The sequence below is a fragment of the Diprion similis genome, chromosome 6 (genome assembly GCF_021155765.1).
Source record: "Diprion similis isolate iyDipSimi1 chromosome 6, iyDipSimi1.1, whole genome shotgun sequence".
NCBI lineage: Eukaryota > Metazoa > Arthropoda > Insecta > Hymenoptera > Diprionidae > Diprion > Diprion similis.
The window spans coordinates 16411066-16424762 of NC_060110.1; the positions used below are offsets into that span (position 1 = coordinate 16411066).

Sequence of the window (13697 nt, forward strand, 5' to 3'; positions counted from 1 at the left end):
GAAAAATAAAATAATAATTTAAATTGCAGCAATAATTCAATTTTGAACGTTTATAAAACGTACTAAAAGTATAAAACAATTCCTCCTAGCTCCATACAGTTTTATAACCCTACACAGATTTAAAACGAAAAACGTGGCCCGCATCCAATAGATAATAATGCATGAAAAGTTCACCCAAGTCAGTAATAGTTTTATTGTCCTGCACATGATATGAATCGTTTTATGAGGTTTCTCAACAACAGCTATTCTCTACACACCTGAATATCATATATTGCATGCGCCACACGTGTTCCGTTTTAAATCTGTACGGAGATAGGAGACATTATTTTATACTTGTTAGTCCGTCTTAAAAACGTTGTAACTAATAATTTTTTTTTTCATCCAAGTAATTATTTTCTGCTTTTCACTCTTGTGTGTGTGTGTGTGTGTGTGTGAAATTTTACAATCTATGTAGGATAATCCCAAGAAGAGGAATCGAACGATCTGGTTTTGAGTTTCAGTCCGAACTGTCTGATTTTTTATTCTCAAATTTTTCCAGAAAAACAAATAATATCGCATTGTCATCCAGTCCTGAGCTATGTTCAAATTTTCAAGTCTCTTGCTCACCAAAAAATACGTTTAAATTCGATTGCAAAATTTGTATCGAATAGATAAACAGACATACAAGAAAGCGGGTTAATAAAAACGTTTCGAAATAAGAATAATCACAATAATTATCACATGTAAAATGAAGATCGCGTCGCATAAACGTTGCGAAAAAAAGCCAAGACGTGTCACTTTCATATAACTCGAATTGCCGATATTCTCTCGTCTGCACTCTGATCGTGACAACTTCCTCAATCACCCCGGAAAGTGTACACACACTACTGATTGACTAAGGTACGTTCGCTTCGTAGCCTTTATAATGTCCCCACCATGGTAATAGAGAAGTTAGTTTATCAAGTTTCTGACTAACAGTATTTCCTCTAATAGTCGGAAAAGTTTATTTTCAGGATTCGTCCGTTCCATTTCCTTTTTCCCGATTTGTTGGAATGGCTCCGAAGCCTGATTGGATCGTTGACAAAAGGAGCGGTTATTCAGTTTCCAGCTAATCAGGGAAACGCATTTTCGCAACTGTGACAATTCCTGTAACATCCGGACGTGTAAGACCCCGTTCGGCAGCATTTTGCGGAAGAATCGAGCTTGATTGTTGCTGCGTGGTTCAAACAACAGAAATGCACTCTCTGCTCGCTGATATATTTCATCTTCTCACATACAGGTGACGATTTAACGGTTCTTCCTTTCACCTTTCTCGCGAGTTCACAAACTATAATTTGATTCGTATATAGTCTGGATTGATGCGTGAAAAATTTTACCCAAAGAGAACCAAGGTGATCAGACCCAATAATCTGTTTCTATTCTCCCGGCCAAATGTTACAACCATTCGACAACAAATTGGCCACTTTCGTCATCAAATAAATGCGCTTGCGTTGCTGCGTGTGCACAGGCATCGTCTGTCTATCTCTTATGCCCCGTGCACACGAAATGCAGTGCACCGTGTGCCACCAACACATAGTGTTGAAAACAATTGTGCAGTTACGATTTCGCTACTCTATTTGCTTCTTGATAATCAGCGTTTTTAATTTTGATTTCACGCATCTAGTGTACAGAAGTCAAAATACTTGTTTCACTTTAAGCTTCCTGGAGCAGCGAATTATTTTTTACTTCGAAGTAAATGACGGAATATTATGTGTCAATTTGAACCGAAACTACGGGTGCAAATACAATCATTTTCAATAAAATCTATCTGAATATCTATACGCGACTGAAATCGTAGGTATTGTTAAAATAATAGGACCTAACCGCGAATGAAGCTTATACAATAATTCGGTCAATTTTTTCAACTAATAAATTTCACGCTCGTGTAATGAACTCTGATTTACTTTAAAATGAACATAAAATAATTCAGCTATCGTTGTTCTTTCACTTGTTAAACATTTTTATGTGAAATCATATTTTATATAAGTTGTAAAAGAAATTCTGGCCTTAAGGATTTAGGTTTTATAAACGAATAACAATTATGGATTGGAACATATGTTATTTTGGCCGCAAAACGAGAATATCTTATATTCAAGTATACTTTCTGCAGTGAAAGTAGTAATGTGACAAAGCTTATTGCGAATCAGGCATATCGTTATACGTGAATCAGCAATAATTTTTCCTTGCAGTTTGTAATTCTAGTAGGAGTTTCCTTATTAGGTATTCTATTCGGTATTGCAACTCATTTCTTATCGTGAGCTGGCTGGCGGGAATTTTTTCTCATTAAGAATTAAGAAAAGTCAAAGGAAACTCGGTCAGGTTACTTGTTATTTATTTATCATTTTGAAACGTTACCCACCCACAAATCGTCTTTGTTTGTTTTCAAGTATAATATATGGCACAAAATCACGAAGGCGACGAATTTGGTACTGTCACCGTTATATGTATGGTTGAATTTGTAATTTTGTATCAAAACGATTGAGTAAAAATTACTTATATTACTCAGCTTCAACATTACAAAAACAATGTACGTTGAAATTAAGTTATGTAATATAGTTTTTTTTTTTTATAAAGAACCTAAGAAACGTCCTCAAGTAGGTACTAATCCATCAACAACAATAGCTATAAGATAAGGCAAAGTAATATTGAACGCTTCAAAACTTTTTGTAAACCTAATCCATAGCCTATTAAATAACATTGTAAATTTTCCATAGCAACACAGTCTTACATCAATCATTAATTTATTTCAAAATTTTGCGGCAAATTTATGCATCATTCCAGTTAACGCAGCCATTATCGATTTAATTAGATTTCGTTGAAACGCAAAAAGGAGCACTAGTGGTCAATCGTGTGACGTACTTCGGTTTAAACGACTGCCAAATGTTTTTTTATTGTCAAAATGATTACAATCCGACAAACAACACACGCACGATACATCAAACGGAACAAAATATTTATTACTTCTCGCTACTGGCGCCCAACGATAAGCAAAATTTTATGTAAAACGTTCCCGGAATAACGATATCTTCTAACCTGTTCTCCATAAAGCTGTTAATTAACGTAATTTAAAATTCTAAGGATGCTCCTCTTAAATATTTTTAACAGATGTATCTAGCAATGATTCGATCCCACCTTCAAGAAGATGATTTTAAAACTATATTCATCGAATTCAAAGTCGAAATTCGCCACCTTGGTGATTTTGTGCTATATATACCTTCAAACGTTCACTGTAAACCTCATCGACATCACCCATTATTATCGTACCTTTAAAAATACTAGATAAATGATGTGAATAGCATCATATAAAATAAAAGTGTTACAAAATGTTTTCCCATCTAAAGGTCCTACATACTTGACATTAACGATTTTCAACACGTCTGTCACTGATAATGTGAGATATGAATGCAGAGTAATTTCAGAGGTATTCTGCTGTTATGAAAATATGTTAATCTTTACAATACGAATGAATGGTTACTATCTTTATTACCTACTATGATTGGGATTCGTTTTTTACTCGCTTATAATACTACGAACGATATGACCTACATACTGACGACTAAAATACTGGCATGGTCTTCTACAAGTAACTATATTTGTAAGTGTCCGCAAACTAAACTGTAGTAAGCTGTTCGAGTGAATATTTGTTTTAAAAATTGACAGCTATAAGTAATCGAATCTCAGAATACATTATAAATATCCTTGATAATTCTCTGAATCTTCCCCCGCCACGTTATGTTGTACATTTCAATTAATTGCTTTAACGAGAAATGAGCATTTTTGGTTTTACCAAGCACCGATCCATGCAGCTATAGGTATGTAGTCGCATACCAACCGCAGATATTCAGTCGTTTTTTTTTCCTAAACCAGGTGCCGTCTTGGGAGAGGGGGGTCAAAAGTATCCAAATTACAGCTACTTAGTTTACGAACAGCTCCTAACGAATAAAGTTACAATTACTGCCAAAAATACGGTCGCCGTGAAAGAGAACCGTAAAAGTTGGACCGTAGACGAAGCAACGCTGACAGAACTAACAGCCGTCCCATCAGCAGAGAAGTTTCTACCATAAATAGCAAAAGTGTACAAGTTGTTTGACTGCGTCGTTAGATTGTAGGTGATATTGGTTAAAGAAGAGCCTGAAATATCGACTTTAGTATACGTGAAGTCACTGGGATTTAAAGGAAGAATATCCGTGGTCAACGAGTTGGGCATCTGCATGGTCGTCGAGTTTTTGGAAAAGTTTCCGGACACAAATACATTGTTGAAGACAGTTGGCTGCACGACGGTTTCCGTCGTGTTGAACCTCAGCCCACAGCTGGCTAGGGTGTCGTTAGTGCAAGCGATGACACTGCAGGTCTGTATTCCGGCGGTAGTGGTACCAGCGAAGGATCGAACTCCGTTGAAAACGGCGATTCTATGCCTGTAATAATTGACGCTTGAATTGACACTACCTGCACTGAAAGTTCTGTTCACATAGAAGGAACAGCAAAGCTGTCGGTCGCAGAGTTCGAGCCAAATGGCCGTCGTTCCGTTGGTCAGCGGCAAAAGGCTCGTTGTGTAAGGCGCCAAGGTGTCCTGGTAAAACGCGTTCTGGGAAACCGTCGTGATGTTCGCCAGAGTCGTAATTTCCGTACTACTGAACTCGTAGGTCAGCGGATAAGACGTGGAGGTGACGTTGCTTCGAGCCCCATCGATCACCTTTGGTACCCTTGCCACTAAAAGAGCGTTCTTTGTGCCCTCCGACAGAAGGGTGATCACTTTTCCGTTGTTTCCAGCGTAAATTCCACTGCCACCGTTGCTAGTTGCTGGATTGTTGTAGCCAGATGCCAGGAGGTTCACGTTGTTGGCGTAGGACCAAGCTGACTGGATCTGAACCGAAGTCAAATAAGGTAATTCGGAGAACCATCGTACGGGGAAAATAATGTCGGTCACGTTATAGTCGTTGACGAGCGATAGAGCCGGGGTCTTGTAGAGGATGTCGTTGCATATTATCAATCCGAAGGTGACGTTGAAGTCAGTGGTGAAGGTCACGTTTTCTGCGGTCGACGTTACGTTTATGCCAGGTTCGGCGAACAGGTTGAATTTCCTGTACCTCGAGACAATGCCTCCGGTTCGGTTGAACACCACGTTTGTGTTGTAGAAGAAGTAACCGTCGCTGGGACAAGGGCGAGACGTTGTTCCTGTGCTGGTGCAGTTCTCCTTCTCGATAACGTTTACGACTACGTAAATCGAGTACTGCTTCGCAGCGCACGATATCAACTTCAGTGCCTGGAAGAATATCGATTCGGTATTTCGAACATCTACGGCTGTACTGCTGAACGTGACTTTTATGCGTGATTAAAAAAATTCCGCTTCCAACATTGCTACGCGCCTATAACTCCGGTGGGTATACAAAATTGAGATACAAACCTCTATTACGACCGTCGAAGCATTATCGCAGGGAATATCCAGTCCGGCATCCGGTACGATGGAACTGAATGAAGGATACAGAGTTCTATTCGTATTGGAATAATTCATTCCAGTCGTCAATGAGTCCTCCGGGAACACAAGGATGTCTGTGTTCTGAAAGTGTCCATCAAAAGATGTAAGTGATATCAGGCACGTAACGAATTCATTATTGTCAGCAGTAATGACTAGACTGTCTGATCCGCAGTTAACAATGTCACCTTACGCGACAATCGGAGGTCAGTTCTGCGAGGGAAATATCAATAAATGCGAAACACGATACCGCTGCATTGTTTACTGCTGAAATTTAATCTGTTACAATTAAGATTCATTCCACTCCAATGTTACTGCGTAAAAACGGCTCGCAGAATCTCTCGACGTCTGTATAATTGCCGTTGAAAAATACTCACGTAACCCCAGGCGGTTTTGATAATGGTCACGTAGTTGTTGGCATTGGCTGTTGCGATCGTTGTTCCGTTCGTTCCATTTGTTACCGGATAATATTCGGCGACGGCACCTATGTAAGAAATTGTATCCGCAGCGGAGACCTGCGGAGCATGTAGAAAACAACAATTAGCTATGCGTCGTCGAACCTTTGATTTGTTTTTAATATCAAATCTGTTATCGTCGTTCCCGAAAGATACGATTGTGTGAATCAGCCAGTCTTCAGCGAATTAATACGCACCTCGAATGTCAATTGGGCCAAAACGGTCAGCCCCAAGATGGCAAGCGATGAGCTCAGAGACCGCATGATTCTTTGTCTGGAAATAAAAATCTGTGTATTATTATAAGTCTGTCGATGCTGGGATTTTTTTTCCGCTCAAAAAATAAGAACTAAACAAGAGGATAAATTTTTTCTGTTACATAAGGGGATAAATGTCTCGTTTCCGAAATTACACGTAAGTCATTCGCGGAAGTCTGAATTCGTTGAAAAGGTATCGCATGTTTGACGAGGAGAAACTAACGATAAGTAAGTATGCCACAGTGATTGGCTAGGTAATATGACAGAGAATCTGATGTGGTGTATAGAGTGAAGACTTCGAGCGCCAATATTTAGTTCGTTACTACTAGAGTGGGAATGATTTTTAACATTTAACTATCGCAATTATTCTTGCATTAACAAAGTCTACGAATAATAAATCAAATTATGTATTTGATTATGATGATTGAAACTAATTGAATTCGTGCACATTGATTGTATCCAGTAACTTCAATGTCAGAGTTGCAAAATTACAGCATTCGGACCTTTGCTCCCAACGACATGTGATATATCGGTGGTTTACACATTGATACATGACACTTGATGATGATTTAAAATTTCATCTGAGTCATTCGGAATACTAAAAACTGACTATACTCTGTACGAGCAGTAAAGTCTCGCGTACGTATCCTCGGACTTTGGTTTTGCACAATCACAGTCACTTCCTTCAACTGATGTGTTACTCTAGTAATACGAGTATACACATGGTACAGTGATATGCGTATGACATATGCTATTTATTATTTATGCAGCGATCATACGACAGACTGCGTGTCAGACCTGCAGCCAGCAACATTTGCTTACGGAATGGCTGCAGCACTTCGTGCTACTTAAATTGGCGATATGTAAATGTATGCGATAGTTGTCAAACAGCTATTGCGACCATGGGCGAGTCGGCAAGGAGTCGGCAAGCACTTGTTAATACAGTAATAATGAAAGGAAAATATTTTCAGTGACTGAAGATGAATACTTCTCGCGGCCAATCTGATAACTTTTGTTAAAACGTCAAAGTCTAGCAAATAATTCTCGTTGCGGTGTTTACGCTGGTTCTTTCGTATCGACCAATTACGGAGGGAACGGATCGATAGTAATAAAAATCACATACAGGTATAATCCAATAGTTACGAGCGAACGGGATTCAATGGAGATTTCAGACTTACGATTACTTTAAACGGGTCGTTGACGGTGCACTGAAGTCAGAACTCGGAAAAGGAGTGGTTTTATATTATCAACTTATCACTTACCATCACGTTTTATGGTACAATGTGTATTTACGAATTACCTGCACGTACAACGTATGACGGTGCAAATGCGCAATACCTTCACTCATGTCAGTGAGACGCACACATGCTTAGACGGTGAATCATTTCCTCCATACGCTGGTATATATCTAAATTGTACATGTATCATGCAATTTTCAGGAAGATTATTAATCACTATCGGTGAAATTTTTATTCGACTATTTTGGAGTGACGATCATTCCTCATATTTATCATACTTTGATTTCCTTGTGGGTATTTCCAGAGTTTATACAATTTTCCAGGTCAAGCAAAAATAAATAAATAAATATTTTATAATTAACGGTCAGTGTTATTTGTAATCACCAAAAGATTAATTGCAAATAAACACACTGACTGCATGTATTTAGTGTATCTTTCTTTCCATCTTTAATTAATGAAATACTGGGAATACCTCGGTAATTACCCCAGAATGTTACGTAACAGGATAATTTAGTCATTACAAAATCAACAAGTCTCTGTATAACATATGCTTATACTAATAGAGATGTCTTATAGCGAACTATTTATTTTCGAAAGTCTAAAAGATGCAGGAGTGCTGGTTCGCCACCTCTGAAAAGAACTCTACGTTTCAAACGCCATGCACTAAATCTCAATGATGGTTTTTTAAATTTTACTTCGTCGCTCTTACGATGAATTGTCGCCGCGTGATCTTACCCGTGTATATTAACCGCGATAAAAAGAACCACACCTTTGTATGCAATGACTAGATCTAATTTGTTTTTGTTATCATTTGTTAAAAAAAAAGGAATGTATTACACTATTCTACTTTTACGGCCGGTATAGATAAACCGCGAGTATGAGGTCAACAGCACTGTACGCACTTATCTTTTTCATGTGTCATACCGTTTTACGGACCTTGCAGAACGATCAAGAATCATCGGAGTTTCAAGTACTTCGGTTGAATAATCATACGTTGAGTTAACTCTTCATAACTATAACGTATTCGTAGTTGGATGACTTCATTTACAGATGCAGTCACTGTGAGAAGTCTAGCTCACGTTTGGCACAAAGACGACTTGAACCGTTTGTAACGCGACACGAAAACATTTTATCAACACCACAAGACCGCATTCGCGACGATCGGATACTTGGATCCTACCAGTGCAGCCATCAGCACGATTGCTGCCGACATTGCTTAAGAATGTATGTGACGTACAGTCGGGACAAAAATTGTTCAGACAAAAACTTTATGAAATAGAAATTTCAAAAGTGAAAAGAAGAAGACGCTGAAACACTGACTTTTGCTCTAAGACACGTGCGGATATCTTCAATTGAGACGGAGATTTTGGTCAAAGATGCGGAAAAAACACGTGCTTAGTTTAATGATGCATACGAACTATTTGCAACTCGTCACCTTAATGCTTGAGAATGGGTTCATTTCTTGGAATAGTTATTATATTTAAATCGATGCGAGTCTATTAACCTTTTCAGTCACACGTTCTTCCGCTCAATATTTCGGCCTGTTTTACAGAGTTTTCTACAGAGAGTAATTTTGCTTAAAACGTTTAAAAATGGTAAACCCTGTATGATAGGTATGTAACTAGTTCGAGGTGGTGTTGAAAATGAACAACTGCTATAAGCGTAAAAGTTTCACTTGACTAACAATTTATGACTCTGTTTTTTTTCTATGAAATAGATCAAATCAATTCAATTTCAATCATATTACACTTTACTCATTAACATTTTCTATCTTCAAAAACTTATACATTATAACTTATGATTTGGTAAAATTGATAGAAGCTGTAAAGCTTGGTGAATTCAGTTTACAATTGTACGTGTATAGTTGAAAATTGATTTTTTTGAACGCCTAGAGGTATAGTTCTTGTATCGCTTTAATGTAACGTAAGTTGCGTAAAGCAGGCGTCGGAGAAACTGACAAAATCAAATCTTGTTTGGACGGTAAATTAGTCGTGTAAATGCGCTGATTTTACCCATTAACAGCAACTCTCCATATTATTTTAGACTATTGTCAGCATATGTTAGGAGTAAAACCAAGGTATCAATAGTTCATTGGTTCGACCTTTGTGCTTCAATTCAGATGTGATTGAAGACTAATAAAATTTTGGCCTTTTTTGATTATTTGATATTCCCTGTGAGTTGAGAATTGGCTATGTACAGATATTCAAAACGCCGAATAATGAATTCACTTTCACCAATATTTTTTGGTAAATACCAACAAACACGACCTTTCGAAAGTAAACGCCGTGCGAGAAGGTCTGGTGGTTTGATTCTGAGCTGACTGATGTTAAATAAACCGATGTTAGGCGATGTTAGAAGATTACTGGAACTGTACCATGATTACAAGATATGCTGATGTTGTAGCTATAACCTAAAATGTGGAAAACAAATTACAAAATTTCAAAGCAACGTTCTTAATTGCGTTTGAAATTGCAACGCGTCACAGGGATGGGAAAATTGAATACACAACAGAGCTGTTTCGCCTGTGTGTAGACAACTCGTGTTGTACTGCGCTGGTTGAAAATCATCATCAGTCGATAATATAGTCGTCGAGTGACTTGAATTATCCGAAATGTAGTTTTTGAAATCTGTAGATGAGCGAAGTTATTATCCAATGCCGGTATTAAATCAAATGTACCCTCGATCGATTTTCCCCTTCATCAGTTCGTCAGAATTTGCTTGTTGCCTTAAACAAAAAAATATGGCTCATGATACAAAAGGTGCTTACATTACGTTTTACAGAAATTTGTATGGATTTAAGAGAAAAAAACAAGCCCCCGTCATTCGACATGTACCGTATAATTCAGCAATGCGAATTTAACTGCGATGAATGCAAAATTGAGAATTTATTTTGAAAAGCTATAATTGTTGGTATCTCGTTAATAAATATGATAGATCTTAAGAAATTAATTTAATATCCAAATTGAATAAACCTAGAAAATTCAACTTTTCTCCCTGGAACGTGGTCGTAGAAGAAGTTTAGCTAAAAAATTAAGCGGTATTCATCCTCTATACTGTACAGTATCGGAATTCCTACACTATCAATAAGTGGGAATGTGAAACTAATTTTTACAAAGGTGATTTTTAAAGTAGTCAAATGTTAATTTTCCGGTTTTAATTCACCCTCGTACCCGGTCCACGGATTATTGTAAATCTTCAAGAAAAATGTTAGTAAATTTAAACCAAAATGCTCGGAGATAACAATTTTATTTACCTACAAACAGTCACACGATATAAATCACTGTCAGATTACAGTCAAGTCGTAGATCTGTGCAACATGGCTAATAAATGATGCAAGATTTTCATGTGGTCTTATTAAATTCGTATTATATGTCCCTGCATCTGCGTGGAACTATATTTACTCTCACGGATAAAAAGTTTATCTGAAATAAAGCTAACCGTATGATCATCATGTGACCGCTTGCTATACAAACTTGATTATTATGCCCAATTATGCGAAAAACATGATTTTGAATGATTCTGTTGAATTCTCAATTTATCATGCACTTTACCAATATACTGTATAATTAGTTATATCCTCTCACAACTCACTTCTTCTTTCGTAGCAAAATCTATTCCGCTTCTCCTGATATTCAGGATGTGAACAAGCGCGTGTTTGGCTGCTTTACTAGTCTTCAATGCCATGGCAGTCATGGACAAGAATCTAATTAATTAATAAAGCCCCCATGACAAGTTAATAAGTGGATTATTCAGCGCTGTATTTGTGGTAGTGCTCGAGCCTGTGGGATTCAAGTTATCTCGTCTGAGCCAGGCGCCCCCAGAGAAGAACGAGTACATGTTAAACAGCAGATTGAGAGAACAGCCACTGACTGAGAAGCAGAGCTGCATCTGAAAAAAGTTTTCATAAAGCGAGTTAACGCATTTAAGTGGACGGAAATTAGGAAAAGCCGATACATTTGCTTACCTGAAACATGTAATTAGCTTGGTCAAGAACATCACATAGGCGTTAATGCCCTAATTGCAAGGTTCCAATGGTGTTACACGGTTATCGGTACGTCAAGCAGCAAGTTCTGTTTGGGTTTGAAACGAGGTTCCTCGTTTGCAATAAATTTCTTTTTTAAATCTATATAAAAGTTTAAAAATTTCGACAAATCTGTGGTTTATACTCTCAAATCTTGATTTAAGCAGGCAGCACAATGCCAAAAATTGAATTTCCGCCAGAACAGAAGTATTATATACAGTAAGTATATATATACAGAAATTGCCCAAATAGTGTGAACGTTCGTTAGACGTTGCATCAGTTTCAGATCCAGAAAACCGTCGATCGCATTCAACGCAGTAAATGCCGGTGGCAAGTAATGCCTTAAGTAAAAAATATTATTTATCTGGCTCGATTATCCCATCAAACTCATCACTATGCTATTCATCAACCTGATAAATAAAGGCGGAGCCACCGATTTCAACTCTTTGTTCCGAAACGTTCTGCTCTGAGTGCTGTTCTTACCATGATTCATAAACTGACCCACAGTTAACGTCATCTGAGGTACGTATATCATGTTAACGAAAGTTAATCCTGTAAAACGATCGAGTAGATCATTGAACAACTCGATGGTACGAACACCTGTAAGTTGAAGCCTTTTAGTGATCTAGGACTCACGTTGTATCAATCGGAATGCTACCTCAACCATATGTGATTCAAATTGTAAGTGTACGTCAGTTTGGAGGAGGAGTACCTGAACACCCGAATCGTTTTTGATTTTCAACGAAAAACTACCGATTGTTCGGCTGATTAATGTTATCGGTGCAAATTCTTGAGAAACTGTGATTCGATTTCGTCTCGGTACGTTGTATACACGAATCATTTATTTTTTTTTATTCCGAAAAAATTTTCCCGGTTGTAGTCAATTGACCTACTGACTGGTTTTATTGCTTCCTCGCTGGTCATGGAGTAACTAAAAATGTTATCGAATTTCAACACCCCGTTGCTGTTGCTTTGATTCGACTTTATTTTAACAAGAAGCATCCTAAGAAAATTCATTAACTTTGACAAGTTGAATGTCCAATTATAACGTAAAACCTTAACGATATTATGTTAACTTTCAAAGTAACTCTGTGAGTGTACACAAGAGTTTCATAGTCATCTAAAAATTCAATCAATATGTTTGCAGACAGTTTAAAAAATTTACAAAAGCCTTAACGTAGTTGAACCAAGGTTCACACAGTTTTTATTGGTCAATATCTTTTTGGAAATTTACACTGCGATGTTTGTACGGCCGGCACTACTAAATTTGCGTTATACCGCAAATCTAGTTCACTCAGAGATTATTCCAAGGTTTTTTTTTTTGCTCTCTCGTTAACGACTATCGGACTATCTTTAATTTAACTCGTATTCATAATTCCCCCTCTTCCCCTTCACCGTTATTGCGCAAGATTTCAACCACTCTTAGTGGTCGGTTGGGGGCCCAGTGATTGCACTTTGTTGGAAATAGCAAAACTGGTTTAACCGGAATACGTTGAATGATAAACACCTTATCAATGCTCTCTGAGCTCTGATACCGATAACCATTCAAGACGAACCGGATCTCACCAGCTTCATCTTGTGTCGATGACTAGATATTTGATATATTTTCTAGACTTGCAATACTTAGACGACCTCGTAATAAACTCAAATTGCTTTGGAATTAATCACTAAATTATAAATTAGCGATGAAACTACATGCTGTAGTATTATTTTTGCTATCGCCAGGTTTGACTCAATTAAAGTTGAACATGTACATTTTAATAACCCTCCTGCTCGATAAGTCTAGAAATTGTTTCTCTTCTATAATAACAAAAGCAATTCATATTCCATTGAATTTTGATTCTGATTTTGATTTTCTTCACAATTTAATATAAGATATTTGATCACAAATCCTCGCCTAGAGTTGAGAACATCGATATTTTTTTCAGAATGACTAATCTTTCACTAGGTTTCATCGACGTGCGGAAATCAAATGCCACGAAGTAATGTATCCAGCATTTAGAGAAAAAGAGACAGAGAAAGATAGAGAGAGAGAGAGGGGGAGAGGGGGAGGGGGAGGAGGTTAGACAACTCAAAAAATGAGAACATTATTTGTACGTATTTATTTTCACTGCGAATTCACATTTTAAATCGTGAATCCCAAATGGAATATTACAATATTATTACACAATTTTTGCGATAAACTGTCTACGAGTAGATTACCCAAATGATAAAAAATTTAAAGGGACCTACTCAATG

At 37.4% G+C, this 13697-nt stretch overlaps 1 protein-coding gene and 1 pseudogene across 1 annotated transcript; both read right to left on the minus strand.

Moving 5' to 3' along the window:
- Positions 1-3015: 3015 nt before the first annotated feature.
- On the minus strand, positions 3016-8434 carry LOC124407423 (vanin-like protein 1). Its single transcript, XM_046883534.1, has 6 exons — positions 8375-8434; positions 6144-6219; positions 5869-6006; positions 5423-5575; positions 3909-5281; positions 3016-3856 (listed from the first exon to the last, which is right to left on the minus strand). Exons 1-5 carry the CDS (start codon positions 8395-8397, stop codon positions 3938-3940), a joined length of 1734 nt encoding a protein of 577 aa, XP_046739490.1. The 5' UTR covers positions 8398-8434; the 3' UTR covers positions 3016-3856; positions 3909-3937.
- Positions 8435-10375: 1941 nt separating this feature from the next.
- LOC124406529 lies at positions 10376-12461 on the minus strand (annotated as a pseudogene).
- Between the last annotated feature and the right edge of the window lie 1236 nt (positions 12462-13697).